This window comes from Danio rerio, chromosome 13, assembly GCF_052040795.2.
Source record: "Danio rerio strain M-AB ecotype USA chromosome 13, GRCz13ab, whole genome shotgun sequence".
Taxonomy (NCBI): Eukaryota; Metazoa; Chordata; class Actinopteri; order Cypriniformes; family Danionidae; genus Danio; species Danio rerio.
In genome coordinates, this window is record NC_141033.1 from 8,429,712 (window position 1) to 8,446,664 (window position 16,953).

At 36.2% G+C, this 16,953-nt stretch overlaps 1 protein-coding gene across 50 annotated transcripts in view; it reads left to right on the plus strand.

Moving 5' to 3' along the window:
- Nucleotides 1-16,953, plus strand: part of col13a1 (collagen, type XIII, alpha 1) — a 199,905-nt gene that overhangs the window by 132,107 nt on the left and 50,845 nt on the right. For 40 of the 50 annotated variants that reach the window (XM_087278866.1, XM_087278878.1, XM_087278888.1 and 37 more), the window contains 3 exons: nucleotides 13,417-13,452; nucleotides 15,152-15,196; nucleotides 16,782-16,868. In XM_087278866.1, coding sequence (XP_087134992.1) covers nucleotides 13,417-13,452; nucleotides 15,152-15,196; nucleotides 16,782-16,868 — 168 coding nt within the window. Of the gene's footprint in view, nucleotides 1-12,574; nucleotides 12,620-13,416; nucleotides 13,453-15,151; nucleotides 15,197-16,781; nucleotides 16,869-16,953 lie in introns of all 50 variants that reach the window. The other 10 variants (XM_087278861.1, XM_087278854.1, XM_087278856.1 and 7 more) reach the window with 1 other exon arrangement.

Below are 16,953 nucleotides of genomic sequence, written 5' to 3' on the forward strand. Positions count from 1 at the left end.
ACATGGCAGTGTGTTCATGGCTTAGGTTGCTGAAACAATCATTTGACTCCTCCTTTGTTTTTTCACGCATCAGTCTCACGTTTGTCTGTTTCTGAAAGGATCGAATGTCAAGCACGTCAATAATCATGCGCACATTACTGTTAATAGCTCAAGAAGTTTGTTATTTCAAATATAGACATGTGGCGAACGCACGCGAGAAAGTGAAAAACCTTGCGATTTAGACGGCCTTGTAAACAACTAGGGGGCACAGGGTAGATTCTGCTCTTCTTGGCTTTGTGGTTGTTTATCAAGACAACGACAAAGTTTGTTTAAGCTAAGGTTGACTATGGCTCACTATTATATGTATATATTATTATGGTGTAATGTCTCTTCTGTGTATTTAAAAATGGCGGCTCCTTCATTTCATGAGCAAGTGACATATCTCTGTAAACCAATAGCATTCAGTTGCGCATCTTGCTCCATCTTTTGGTACCCTTTCAATGCCTACCCAAGAATTGGTAAGCTACGGTTCGCTTTTAGGTACCTTTTGACAGTGGAAATGGCCATAAAAACGTACCGAACTGAACTGTACTGTACCGTTGAAGTTAGAATAATTAGCCCCCTTGAATTTTTTTAAAAAATATTTCTCAAATTATGTTTAACAGAGCAAGGACATTTTCACAGTATGTCTGATAATATTCTTTCTTCTGGATAAATGCTTATTTGTTTTATTTTGGCTTGAATAAAAGCAGTTTTTAAATTTTTTTTAAACCATTTTTAGTCCCTTTAAGCTATATATTTTCCGATAGTCTACAGAACAAACCATCGTAATACAATAACTTGCCTAATTACCCTAACCTGCCTAGTTAACCTAATTAACCTAGTTAAGCCTTTAAATGGCACTTGAAACTGTTTAGAAATGTTTTAAAAAATTTCTAGTCAAATATTATGTGCTGTCATCATGGCAAAGAGAAAATAAATCAGTTATTAGAAATGACTCATTAAAACTATTATGTTTAGAAATGTGTTGAGAAAATCTTCTCTCCGTTTGTCACGTTCCGGTAAAGGGAAAAAGGAACGAGGACCCAAGCACAGAGTGAAGTAGGATTTATTATTAATAAAATAAAATAAAAGGCAAAAATAAACAACCCCGAGGGGGAAAACACTACTACAACAAACAATAAATCAAACAAACAAACAAACTTGACTGGGCAGGCAGGACAAGGCAGGACTGGACACAGCAGGACATGTAAACATCGACAACATATGATGACGAACTCGCACAGGACAGCAGACATAAGGGGTCTATAAACTGTAGGAAATTAACAAAAAAAACAGATGAAGATAATTAACTAATAATGGGTTAACAAGGAGGGTGGGACTAGACAATAGACGGGAGAGCGCATGACACAGAGAGACAACACAAGCCATGCGCTCACATGACACAGGACAAGAACATGCGGCCAATGAGAGAACTCATCAACCGCATGTTCATGACAAGACGAGCACAACACTGAAGCACACGACAAAAGCACGTGACCACAATGTAAACATCGAGCCACGTGCTTTGACAAAAGACGCAAGACACGAGCACGAGCGTCTGAGGGACGCAGAGCGTGCGCGGCCACATCAAGCGTCAGCGCACACACTCTGCGTACACCCACGACGGCGCGCGCGCACACAGAGACGGAAACAGGCCCAGACATGAGTAGTGTCAAAGCTCTGCCACCAAAACAAGAATTTACGAGACCAAAGTGGCAGAACCCTGACACCGTTAAACTGAAATTGGGGGAAAAATAAACAGGGGGGCTAATAATTCTGACCTCAACTATATATATCTGGTATCATATTTTTCTACACATTTTATATTTTACAGTACAATTGTAAAAATTCAATATATTTAACAATTTCTATTTAATTTTGTACATCCCTTGTAGTCTAATATCATTAACAAGTTATTGAATCTAGTGATTCTTACTATATTTTAGTCATATTGCAAAATATATTAGGTTAGGGCTAGCGTTAAAAAATACAGCAATACAGTATTTAAAAAAAGCCTTTAAATTGTGAAACTAAAATACAGTCAATAGGACGTTTTTACTCAACGAAATCTTAAATGGCGGTCTGTTTGTTCGTTCATTTTGAAAGTGAACTATCCATATCTGCCTGAAATGCACATTCTTATAACTCATCCGACCTCAAAGACTTGTGCATTGACGTTAGCAAAACTAAGGATTCACAGTGGCCGAGGGCAGGACAAATGCTTTGCAACCGAAACCAGGATGTGCACAAAGACATATGAGTCAGTACCGGAGTCATGCTGAGAGACCAGAGGGATTGCATGCTAAGAGAAAAACCGGCCACAAGCACAAGACATTCCCTCTCTCCTTCATCCGAGCACCTGCGCGTCTGATTTACAGGCCTCTAACCCTGCTGTTTGTGGAGAGTCCCATGTTACGCGCGGCTTGATGGGCTTAACACACTTATTTTTGCTACCTGCCGCTGTCTCTGCCAAAACACATGGTGCCATACTCTTTGATTGTTAGCTGTGTTGTCATGACAGTGCTTTGTGTTTCTGTATTTGAGTGGTGTGTTTAAGTGTATGAATGTTTTCATCGTCAAGCTCTGCAGACTTCTGCACCAGCTGGGGAACTGACAGATGAATAAGCACATCTGCTGCTCTGCTATATTTAGTATTTTTTATACATTTATATAGATATACAACTTGATCACCACCTCTAATTCAATGCAGAAACACTTATCGTGCGGTGGTTTGGGGTTGATGGATGGTTTGTTTGGGGTTGCAGGGGTGTGGAATATATCACATATCATAGCTATATTTCTATCTAAACATGCAAATTAAATGTATGCGCAAAACAGGAATATCGCACAAAATATTTGTGAGTCAAGCACTTCCTGATAAACTGGCATCAAATATCAAGAAAATTAGAATTTGCTGCTATAGGAAAAGCCACTTCAGGCCTTACAATTAAGAAGACATAAAATATAGAGACAGTTTTATGCAAAAGTTTGGGCACCTCTAATAAATTTTCAATTGCAAGCCAGCATAGCCTGTTGGCCTTTCAAATCAGCAAATTCATTTGGATATGTTTTATACCCTAGGGCAGTGGTCACCAAACTTGTTCCTGGAGGGCCGGTGTCCTGCAGATTTTAGCTCCAACCCTAATCAAACACACCTGAACAAGCTAATCAAGGTCTTACTAGGTATACTTGATACATCCAGGCTGGTGTGTTGAGGCTAGATGGAGCTAAACCCTGCAGGGACACCGGCCCTCCAGGACCAGGATTGGTGACCCCTGTCCTAGGGAAAAAAGCAACATTTAAGTCCTGACATAACATTTAGTTAATCAGCAGATGCACTGAAATTTAGGTCATAATAAAAACAGATAGGTGCACAAATTTGGGCACTCCAACAGAATAATGACATTAATCTTTTGTACTGCCACCTTTTGCTGAAATAACAACCTGTAGATGCTTCTTATAGTCAAGGATATATATATATATATATATATATATATATATATATATATATATATATATATATATATATATATATATATATATATATATATATATATAGTTGAAGTCAGAATTATTACCACTTGTTTATTTTTCTCGAATTTCTGTTTAACAGAGAGATTTTTATAACACATTTCTAAACAATAATTTTAATAACTCATTTCTAATGATGGATTCATTTTATCTTTACTATGATGACAGTAAATAATATATTACTAGAAATTTTTCAAGACACTTCTATACAGCTTAAAGTGACATTTAAAGGCTTAACTAGGTTAATTAGGTTAACTAGGCAGGTTAGGGTAATTAGGCAAGTTACTGTATTACAATGGTTTGTTCTGTAGACTATCAAGAAAAAATATAGGTTAAAGGGGCTAATAATTTTGTCCCTAAAATGGTGTTCAAAAAATTTAAAACTGCTTTTATTCTAGCCGAAATAAAACAAATAAGACTTTCTCCAGAAGAAAAATATTATCAGACATACTGTGAAAATGTCTTTGCTCTGTTAAGCATCATTTGGAAAATATTTTAAAAAGAAGAAAAAAATTCGAAGCGGGCTAAGAGTTCTGACTTCAACTGGACTGTCAAAATTAGCACGTTAAAGCACGTGATTAATTTTAATTATTTAACACGTTTTTAAAAAATAACACAAATAACGCAGTTGCAGTTTTTTTTTTTCTGTTGTGGCCGACGTGTGTTCAGGGGCGGCGCATGCATAGAGGCAACATAGGTGGCCGCCTTGGGCAGCAGAATAGTGAGCAAAGCCTCTGTCTTTACTTTCCTCCTCTACACACACCCTCTCCCTCATGGTCCTCGCTTTTATCAGCAAACCGGTCACTTTCTTTTTCACTTTCGGGTTGAGGGTGGATTCACGAAAACAAAAACGTAGCTTCTGGGACGTATTTGCCGGTCTCAGGAAAATGTATATAAAGGTACGTTTTCAGGATGAGCTTGGGTTGGAGGAAATTGTTAATTAAAATCCTTTCTGAAAGTGCGTCCCTGTCATATTAAAACATGTTGCTTTTGTTTCTATGTTTGCCTCAAGTAATCCATAAACAAAAACAATATTCGCTTAAAAAAGAAATTGATGCTGTATTATTGGCAGTTTGTTTTTGTCAACAAATCAATCACATAAATGTGACTAAACGATAAACTGGCATTATATACAAAACATTATATAGTATTAATCACATTTGTTTGTTGTTTAAACAACTTATTTAAAACGAGCTGAAAAACACAAGTCTTATTTTCTTTTACTTAATTGTTTTACATTAAATCCACTTAAATTTATAAAAAACTAATAAGTTGCTTAAATACTTTATTTTCACCCAGTATATTTATAGTGATGCATACGTTGATTTTACTATGATACTGCAGTACAGTACAAAGGAAAACAGCTGTCTTGCTTCAGAACATCTGTTTCTCTCATGTATTGCCTGTGTTGGTTTGTGTAGTGAAAGCCAGTGAATATTTATGAGATAAAAAGGAGATAAGCAAACGCTAAATTAACTCCTTTACTCCTCCAGCCAGCAGTGGGTGAGCCTCATCTGCATTAAGTGAGGCTGTTAACGTCTTTCTGCATTTCTCTTTCCAATAGGGGGAAAAAAAATGAAACTTACACACATACACATATGATTGCACTGCTGTTTTTATGTTGATGTCTCAAGAGTTGTTTTTGTTCTAGCCTAAAACTTATTTTATACACTAACTATGCAAACATGTTTTTGATTGTTTATTTTTAATGATTTATTTCAATGTCACAGTGTAGGCACACAACCACACAGATAGTGATAGTCAGATGTACACTCCAGTCCAGTCCAGTAAAGTGTGGTGCCAATAGACTCTTAAGTCAAGTATAAATGAGAGATAATGGTATGACATGAATTTTAAAAAACGCCAAGTTCAACACCTCTGAGATCAAATGAGAACCGCTTAGTTTTTTTTTCCTTTGACATTGGATTTGACTTCTCAGTTACACACTCCCTACCAGATGGGGATTGATAAAACAGAGAGCCCAAAGGCTATTAAAGCAATAAGTCAGGAGAAGCCATGCATTACAGTGATTTTACAGTGAGGGTTTTATGCCCTAGATGAAACGACTGCCACAGGATAAATTATAGCAAAAAGGTAATTTTCTTTATCAGGATCTTTCTTTAATTAGAAGTGAAACTGGAAACCATTACAGCTTGTACTTCGAGAATATACAGTTGAAGTCAGATTTATTAGCCCCCTTTTAAATTTTTTTTTTCTCTATTAAATTTTTCCTAAATGAGGTTTAACAGAGCAAGGACATTTTCACAGTATTTCTGATTTTTTTTTCTTCTGGATAAAGTCTTATTTGTTTTATTTTGGCTAGAATAAAAGCAATAAAAAAATTTTAAAGTCATTTTAATCAAAATTTTTAGCCCCTTTAAGCATTTTTTCCTGATTGTCTACAGAACAAACCACTGTTACACAATGATTTGCTTAATTACTCTAACCTGCCTAGTTACCCTAATTAAGCCTCTAAATTGCACTTTAGGCTGAATATATTTTATTTGTTAAAGATTCTTGGGATTTTTTTTTTTGTATTTTTTCTAAACAAACGGAACAACTACACACATGGGGTTATTATTGGCACTTTTAAATTCAGACCAAATTTATTTGCTGTTGTTGTTGTTTATACTTCATACAAAGACCTGTTGTGTCTTTAAACACTCTATGAAGCATTTGTATATAAAAAATGGAACTTACTAGATTTATTTTCAAAATTCCTTTTCACCATTTACCTTTTTACACCTTAGACTGAGTCTATACACCATGCATGCTCTCATATTTCATTGGAGCCAAAGTAAGTCATTACTCATTATGAACTGTCCTGAAGGAATCAAGTTTGTCAGCACAGAGCGCAGTCCCTTTTTCTCAGTGCTGATGACGGTTCTCTTCGCCTTCCCAGAGTTCCCCTCAACTCCAAAGGCTCCGTCCTCATCATTTTTAGCCTGAAGATTAGCACTCCCATAAATCACTCTCAGCCTCTGTCAGTCCACACTCTAGACTCTGCCCCACCAAGCTCTATTCGCTCTAAAATAGAAGCAAAGGGAGTTAAAGGAGACATGATGATGGGCAGCGGGACAGAATGGAATGGTGTGAGTTGATTGGAAATGAAGAAGATCAAAGGGACTTCCTATTATTTTCAGGCTCTCTTTCACTAATAAATAGCTGTGTTGTTCCATTCCCTTAACAGAATGGTTAGCTGAAGTCGGCCGCTTTAATCTGTTCACTTACTGTAAACTTAGATACTGTACAACTCTCTGCATTGCACTATAAAAATCTATAAAATGTATGGTATAATACTGGTAGCTGTGGCTGACAGAATAATAGAAACTCTAAACAAAATTTGATTAGTACAGTAATCTACCATATTTTAATTTTCATCTGCACATATTATTTTTATCTGCTCATATTTTCATCTGCTCATCATACCTTTGTTACACAGACAACAATAAGCATATATTAATGAGAATGTTCATCATATGACTATGGACACTTTTCACAAGATTGTTATGACACGTTTAATGGTAGGCACATTTATATGTACTTATGTATATATTTTATTATATTTGTCTTTGCGTCAAATTACAGTACAAAAAAATAAATTACAGCTTATGTGAGGTGTTTCTAATGCAACGTCTATGGGGCTGAGAGTAAATTTGATGTTGTTCTCTCTTCTGTCTGCATTCATCAGTCTCACACAAGTTTTTACTTTTTCTAAAAGTCTTAATAACACCATCGTGGAGTTTTTCTTTTATTAATTCAGCAAATAGGATTGTAAAAATTATATATATATATATATATATATATATATATATATATATATATATATATATATATATATATATATATATATATATATATATACAGTTGAATTAAAAAAACTGAAAGGGGCTAATAATTTTGTCCTTAAATTGGTGTTAAAAAATTTAAAACTGCTTTTATTCTAGCCTAAATAAAACAAAATACATTCTCCAGACGATAAAATATTATCAGACATACTGTGAACATTTCCTTGCTCTGTTAAACATAATTTGGGAAATATTTAAAAAAGAAAAAGAAAATTTTTTGAAAGCAAGTGGTGTCATAGTAAAACTAATATATAATATATATAAAAAAAGTAATGCAATAAATACGTTAAAAATGCACAGCTACACACAATTCATTCATGTTGTCCAAACCCAAATCGATTAAGGGTGGTCCACAGTGTATTTTTATGGCTTGGTTGCGTTTGTTAGATGCAAAGCAATGTGTGCTCATGCATGTAGAAAAGCGCGTTATTTTTTAATATATCTTTGATTATATTCAGCTACTCAGCTAACATGAAAGCGGCTGTCATATTTCCTAGTTCCTCTGAAAGGCCCGCCCTCAAGAGGCTCTGATTGGTCAGCTAACATAATGTGCTTTAATTCGTTGATTGGCACCATGCCATGCCCCTACAAGCACGCGCTTGTTGTATATATACAACATATCTTTTATGAGCTGGTTATTTTAGATGTAGAACGCACGGAAAGTAGCCGCATAGAAAGACTACAGCACTGGTGAAGATTGTAGTTTGACTGATAAATATAAGTTTGTAGCTAAATCATTAGTGGTGCCAAACAGCATTTCCCCTTGTTTACATCCTTGTTTATGTTCTCTGAAACATAATAAAAATAAATTATAAGCAGTTCTGTCTTTGTGTCATGTCCTTGGAAGCCCAAATACAGAAACAAAAGAAGCTCTGTGGAAATAACAGCGTTTGGACAGCATTTTAGCTTTCTCTGCTACATTACAACACTACAGCGCCCCTTCACTGCGCAGGGTGTATGCGTGTGTTGAATGCATGTAACCTGAAGCGTTTGTGATCTCACTAACCCGGATGTGTTTTTTTTGTAGTCCCCAAACTTTATTCGCTGTAGGCTTTTCTAAGCTAACTCTGTAAAAGCCAATGTCTCCTTTTGTATTAAACTTCGAGCATATTAAATTCAGAGATGTTGTTTATGTTCACACAACTACATTACCCATCAGCTAAATAAAGTGTGATATCGTAGTGGACCACCCCTTTAACCAATTTAGATTTCCCAATAAAATCTCAAGAACTGTGCTGTTTCAGCTCATTTTAAATAGTTTGAACAAAAAGCAAAAACATTTTTTGAGAGTAAAATAAACTATACTGTGTTTTTTTTTTTTTCTCATTAGTTAGATACATTAATTAAAGCAAAAAAAAATAAAAATAAATAAATCAAAATGAATTGTCATGCAGGGAAAGTCAACTTACAGTTATTCACCATATTTCTTAAGGAAACTTACTGTTATTCAGGTTACATATTTTTTACTGTAGCCTTTTTAAAGTTTTTTTTATTACTATAGAAATCACTGCCGTTTTTTACAGTGTGTGTACAAACCCTGCTGTCTTCACTGGGCCTTGATTGGACAGTGTTTATGAAGGCAGCTGAGTATGACAAGCAGTGTTGTCTCAGGCCCAAAAGCACACTAGAGTGCCTTGAATCACTAATACCCTCTCAAGCCACACACATGTGGCGTCTGCCTCCCTTGATAACCTGCAGCCCTCTCCAAGGTCTGACCGCTGCACCTGTCGAAGTGGGTTATGCCAAGCTCGGCTCTGCCACCTGCCCCTTGCTCAGACTCACTGGAGTCTTCATGCCATCTTTGACCTCTGCCCTGCGCTGCCTGCTGTCTGGCCGCCAGTCTCCAAATGGCATGCATTGTGTTCTGTAGAGGCTTTCTGGACATGTTGTAAAATGCTTCTCTTGTGGCACTACCGTGTAATGTAATGATTGAGTGCTGGCTAATCTAAATGTTTGTTTGGTTGTTTGCTAACCCCACTAAAATGACCATTAAACCATTTGCTGTATTACAGAAAGAAATGTGTTGAGTTAAACTATAAAATAAAGATGAAGACTGATGAAGAAATAAAGTAGGAAACAAAGGGAGCTTGTTAAAACCATTGCAAACTTTATCAAATTTCAAATTCTCAATTTTTTTATCTGTAGTTTTCCAATGCTAACTTAACTAGTTCATAGACAGCTTAACTGATTAATCAATTAATTAATTAATTAATTAATTGATCATTCATTCATTCATTCATTCATTCATTCATTCATTCATTCATTTTCTTTTCGGCTTAGTCCCTTTATTAAGGGGTGGCCACAACAAAATTAACTTATCCAGCATATGTTTTACGCAGCGAATGACCTTCCAGCTGCAACACATTACTGGGAAACATCACATTACTGGTAAACGCGTACACTACAGCCAATTTAGCCTCCCAATTCACCTATACTGCATGCTTTTGGACTTGTTTGGGAATTGGGAAACCAGAGCACCTGAAGGAAACCCACGTGAACATGGGGAGAACATGCAAACTCTTCACACAGAAATGGCAACTGACCCAGCCGAAGCTCGAACCAGCGACCTTCTTGCTGTGAAGCAATCGTGCTACCCACTGCACCACAGTGACACCCTGATAAATAACCAATGCAATCCAATTTGACTTCCCATAAATGTCTAGTGTCAGAGGAATATTCCTGCAGTGTGTACTTATCACAACCATTAAAGTAATTACCAATATGATTATAGAATCTGATTGCACAGTTATTGGGCTCTATTTTAACGATCTAGGCGCAAAGTCTAAAGTGCAGGCAAAAGCATTAAGGGCATGTCTGAATCCACTTTTTGCTATTTCAAGGATGGAAAAATACAATCTGTGCCATGGTGCATGGTCTAACAGGGTTGTGCTTATTCTCTTAATGATTTATGGGTGTGTTTTGTGCATAACGTGCATTAAACCAATCAGTGTCACATCTCCCATTCCCTTTAAGAGTCAGTTGTGTCACAACATGGTGCATTTGCTATTTACATGGTTGAATTTGTAAGTGGAAAAACTGAACGCTTCACTAGCAAGTTGAACAGACCATCTGCAGCGAGGATAAAAATGAGCCTCCTCCATTCGGCCTCTTTACTTTCTCTTTACCTTTACTCTTTACTTTACTCCTTTACTTTTGTAGAAAAGGAAACAGTGTTGTACGCACTCCACTGAAGACATCCATCAGCCTACATATTTAATTCCGTTTGTTAAGCGCAAAGATTTGTTTCAGAACTATTTCTAAATTCAATTCTGATTTCAAGCAACTGAATAAATGAACAGTAATGATGAAGTGTGGTCAAAAAACCAAATATATCCAAACACACAAACACCAAATATATCCAAACACACATCCTATGCCTCATATGGCTATGCAAACGTCTCCCAAACCCAACAGGTGGACAAATCTAGACTTGTTTTTATTTTAAAAAAAAAAAAAAAAAAGTTTTTAGCTGGTTAACTGTACAGTCTATTTTAGCTCCTCAAAATAGCAACACGCCAACAATGCGCTTTAACACACCTCCTTTCTAGACTGGAACACCCATGAGTCCACAAAGTGGCACAATTGGATTGACTATTTAAACAACGTGGCACAAATTGGGAAAATTACGGTTGCATTGGGCTGATAATTGGGCCTATTAGAGCAACAAACCAACATTTGCTCTACATGTCATGTTAATGTTTTCCTTTTCTTTTTGTTTTTCATTTCAAAACAAGCTTTGCTAACTATTAACTCAACAGGTGTTACTTTGTCTTTGATTGGGGCTTACAGTTGCCGAATGTTATGTGTTGTAGATGCAAACACAGGGTATGAGTCTTCTTCCGTGTGTTCATATAGTGTAGCAACTATTATTATGCATCAAATTAGGATTTTTTTTTTCAAAACAAAAAATGTAAATAAAAATTCTTACACATACCTTAGGAACAGTATAGTAGAAAATTTAGGCGGTTTTAAAATCTTGACTTTTCCAAGCTGAGGTATACCTTGAAAGCGTTTATCGTCCTGTAGGGGTAGTTTACAGATTGACCCAAAGACTGACCAGTCTGGTAGATAAAGAAGAGCCGGAGTCAGAGATTTAAATAAATAAATCAAGTTTACTGAAGATAGTTTGCAGTTTTATCCGCAGAAGCCAGCTTCAAAACTCGCAATGAGTTCCTAGGCCGCTCTGCTTACATTCACCAATCAATAACAATTATACTCTCACATAACGTCATTAACTGCGTCATACATACAGGTGTCCTAACCTGATTGGTTAAAACACAGATAGACTAGGAACATTTCCACGTGGGGTTTGTGCGTATATTCTGAACAATATCTTAAGCATAAACGTCAGACATCCCTTAGACTGATTAGAGCTGACTCCAGACCTGTGAAACGGATCAACAATCAAATAGAACACACACACTTAAAGTATAATCTGTTTCTTATCCAAGGCTGAGTGTACTGTCAGCCGTCTTTATCGAAACTGGTTAAAAACTGGTATAATCTACATTCAGGCAGTTATATTCTTACTACACAAAGTCTATCTTGAATAAAAAGTAGAATCACTTTAAAAGATTTAACCGTAAAAAATAGCAAAATCACTTTAGACATTTTAGACAGTATTAACTCATAGAAATAACAATAGAAACAGTTGTTTCCAGTCCTCAGCCCTCAGTTCCACTCAAGGTCTCCATGACCTCTGACCTAGTTTGCTGGCTCCTGAAAATAGGCATAAAGAGATAGGCAAATGCACTGAACATTCTTATATTAACCAATGTGTTAACTAATTCATTAATTAAAATCAATTCACAGTTAAATACTGAGACACAGGATGATGAAAAGGATAAACGTTGGTCCATGATGAGATGGACTGGAAAGCAGAAATCCGAATCCTTCAATCCCATGCCTTTTTGTGTAATAGGTGCTATAGGTGCTTGATGTATTTCCCAGAATGTTAACTTATCTTACTAAGTAAACCTGATTCTTGTCCCAACAACTAAGCCAGCAAACAAATCAGGTACAAACAGTACAGCGGTGTGCAGCCTAACAATCTGCTAAAGCTATAGTCATATAGGTGGGTTTTGCATGTGTTGTGAGTGCAGCTTTTGGTTTTGGGCTTGTGATTGTGACTGCTTATGCATTGAAAAGATGAGTAACTGTTGCTGAATTTGCAGGGTGAGCTAGGGATGCCTGGAATGCCTGGGAAACAAGGAGTGAAGGTAGTTCACTTCTACTACAGCCTTCATCCAACTCCATGATCCACAGCTTTTTATAATAATAAAAAAGCAATCCTTTTTTCCCAGTATCTTGCATGCTGTCGCAGAAGCATTCCACTGCTAAAAGTCTTCTTTGAAAGCTCAGTCTTATCTGTTATGATCCTATGTTCAACTGCTCTCACACTAGAGGCCGATTAATTGGTGATTATACAGGCACGTCACATACAACCGTCTCACCTTCTTACACTTTAAAGTGGCCTCTGAGATTTGAGGAATGAGATGGCAGGAGATAGACGGATGGTGCCACTAGCGGTCTGTCCCTCTGCCACCCTCGACCTTCGATGGGTCGAGTGTCCGCATGCGACCGCAGCTGTGTCTTTAGATCACTGCCTTCATGCCTGCTCATTAGTCTGAGATAACAGACACAAATTAAATAACTGTCATGTGCTCTTTACTATTAATAACAAACCAATAGTGTGCTGGCTTATTGCGGCACTTCTAGTGATCAGCTACTTGCGTGCCTGGAGAGCACAAACTTCAACATACCAATCTAAATATTGAGACCGGCGCACACTGTTTAATCGCTTCAATAGAAATTATGTCATCTGTGAGACCCTTAGGGGTTTATGATAGTTGTAAACAGTGTTTGTCTAAATAATTATTTTCATTTGAAATTACTCCTGGCATTTGTTGATGTTCAGAGGTCAGCATCTTTAAGTCTTTTCTCACTGTTTTGTTTTTCTCTCTCTCTTTTTGTGTGTGTGTTGTTTGTTCTCATGTTGACATTGTGAACCCTTCAGGGAGAGCCTGGTTTCCCAGGTATCCCTGGGCGAAAGGTAAAGGCCTGGTTTGATGTGCTTGTGATTAGGGCTGGGCGATTAATCGAAAAAGTAATCGAAATCGACATTTAGAACCTATAATCGATCAAATTTTTCCAGGTCAGTTATTTCAACTACTTTCCTTACACAATCAGAAATAAAGGTGCATATTTGTACCCGAAGGGTCCATAATCGCACTTCAAAGGTACTTTTTAGGTACATTTGGGCACTGATATGCACCTTTAAGGTACCACTGTGGATTCTTTGCGAACAAATATGTATCTTTTGAAAAAGTACCGCCCCAGTGTCAGCTCCTGTACCTTAATTCTGAGAGTGTACCGTTTGTGGAGTCACATGACCCCACTCTGTTAAGGCTGATTTATACTACGTCGAATGCACAGGCATGGTCTGGCATAGCCCTCGCACGGTCGCAAACCCATGCACCTGTTAAAAAATGTTACTATACATCGCACATTTGCACTATATTGACGATGATTGAAAGCTGTGCCGGAGAAGCTTGAGGCGGCATATTGTCTAATACAATAAAATTATTATTAACATGAAAATATTTGGGGCGGCACAGTGGCGCAGTAGGTAGTGCTGTCGCCTCACAGCAAGAAGGTCGCTGGTTTAAGCCTCGGCTGGGTCAGTTGGCATTTCTGTGTGGAGTTTGCATGTTCTCCCTGTGTTCGTGTGGGTTTCTTCCGAGTGCTCCGGTTTCCCCCACAGTCCAAAGACATGTGGTACAGTTCAATTGGATAGGCTAAATTGTCTATAGTGTATATGTGTGAATGAGAGTGTATGGATGTTTCCCAGAGATGGGTTGCAGCTGGAAAGGCATCCGCTGTATAAAACAGATGCTGGATAAGTATGTGGTTCATTCCGCTGTGGCGACCCTGGATTAATAAAGGGACTAAGCTGAAAATGAATTAATGAATGAATGAAAATATTTGTTTACAGAAGAGGCAAGAAATGCACTGTTTAAAATATTATTTACAGCAGGGGTGCTCAACCCTGTTCCTGGAGATCTACCTTCCTACAAAATTCAGCTCCAACCTTGAGCAAACGCACCTGAACTAATTAATTAGGACCTGAACAGCAATTGATAATTACAGGCAGGTGTGTGACAAGGGTTGCAACTGAAATCTGCAGGAAGGTAGATCTCCAGGAACAGGGTTGAGCACCCCTGATTTACAGCATATTTTATTTAGAAGAGACAACGCTTATTTTCTACTTTTGAAAACAATGAAAATAATTAATTTGGTTTTCAAAAGTGCAAGTTTTATTTGCAAGTATTATTTTGCAAACAAATATTTTTCACTTTTTTTCTAAGAAAAATTGACTGTTTTAGTCAATGTGTGTTTTAATTAGTTACAAACGTTGAACAAGAATAGTTGTTCAACGTTGATGTTGAATTATTAATCCTAGATAGTATATAGTGTGTTTCCTTCAATTATTCTAAAATCAATAATGCACCCTTCATTTAAATATCTCTCAATTGTAGTATGTGAGCCTATTTACTATACAAAACCTGTCAGTGAACTATAAGGGAAGAAAAATAAAATACAGAAATAAACGAATCGTTCATTAATCATAATCCTGATCAAAATTTCAATTTATCGAGATTTTGATTGTAGCTCAAATCGCCCAGCTCTACTTGTGATTTCAGCACATTTGTGTAGTTCTTAAAATAATGGAGTTTTCTTTCTCTGTGAAGGGTCAGACAGGTCTTTCTGGTATCCCTGGAAAACGGGGCTACAAGGTACACCCGAATGTGTGCCATACCTATTAGATAACAATTTGTGATCATGAGCATTGAGTTTTAATTGCACTTTTTCTCCCAAAACCAATTTTTGGCCATTCTTTTAATTATTTGCCATGCTTGAAATTATAAAATACAGCCATGTAAAAGAGGCCATACAACTCAGATACCTTATTGCAAGTTTTTTTTATTACAATTTTTTAGTGCTGTGCGATTAATCAAATCGCAAACGCGATTTTAAAAAAATGAGGAATTACAACAACCAGCACCTAAAAAAGCCTGCTATAGACTGCTATATAAGAAGTGTCTTGCTAAAAGCTTGTTGAAAGTATTGCCAGTGACACTCAATTTAGTAGCAAACAGCTATGTCAGAGTTGTTTCAGCCATGTTAGTTTGCTGAGTGTTCTGTATTTTTATAATTATTATATTTTTTGTTTTATATATATATATATATATATATATATATATATATATATATATATATATATATATATATATATATATATATATATATATATATATATATTATATTATATTATATTATATTATATTATATTATATTTAACTCCCTAATTTGAGTTCAACATGTAAGGAAGGTGGTTTCCTTTGTGCTTACTAATTGCTTTAGTGAAAAAATTGTGTATAATTTCTGGATATTTAAAAATAAATTTGAATAAGTGTTTACCTTAAGTAAATTAATATTTTTTCAGTTCCTTTTTTAACTGACACTCATTGCATTTTAGCAGTAAGAAGTTACGGTACAGAATATTAAGCTGAAACTTGATTACAAAATTAAATCGCAAATCAAATCGAAATCGCAATATCTGGCAAAAAAAATCACAATTAGATATTTTCCCCAAATTATTACAGCCCTATTATTTATGCATAATAACAACCTGAATACATTTCACTGAAAGAGTGGCCAATATATTATTAAAATCATCTTTAGTATTTCAGAGTAAAACTACAATTAAAGGCATGCAGGTTTGTCATGAAATAGCATTATTTTCATTGTAGTTGAATTGAATTAATATACTTTAATTACACATGCATGTCTGACAGATATCTTTGAAATGGTGATGTGATGTCTGCAGATTGTGTTACACCTGGAGTTATTGTTATTTTCGTGTGCGTGTCATAATGCATTTTGGGTTTGAATTCAATAATAACATGTATTTAGTCTTTTTGGACTAAAGGATGACATTCTTAAGTTGCAGTAAAGCTAAACTTTGTATTCCTTTTTGTTTTCATTTATGCTGCATGGTTTGTGATGTCACAGGAAATATACAGGGGTATGTTTTAAAGTATTAATGTGTTAATAGTTATGATTAAATCAATGTTTGTTTGAAGCAGAAGCCTTAGAATGTTAAATGTGGTCTGTATTTGCTTTGTGATCTGATGTAGTTTCATTTAGAGTGGCTCACGCTCTGGGATTAAGTACTGATTCTGTTATGAATTAAAGGCATTAACTGCAATGCTATGAAATAAAATAAAAAACAATATGGTCACAGAAGAAAATAGACCTGCATGAATCATTAAATCAATCAATTCATCCTTAACTTCTACTTTTTTTGTTTATTGCTAGGGAGAGAAAGGTGAGCCTAGTGCTGCAGGAACTGGCATTAAAGGAGAACCAGGTGTCGCAGGACAGCCAGGTCAAGCTGGACCCAAGGTACATTGCCCACATTCTCCGCCAACTGGATCTAATGCTGGTTTAACCCCACATAAACAGCACTGCTTTACTTACTCATGTATAC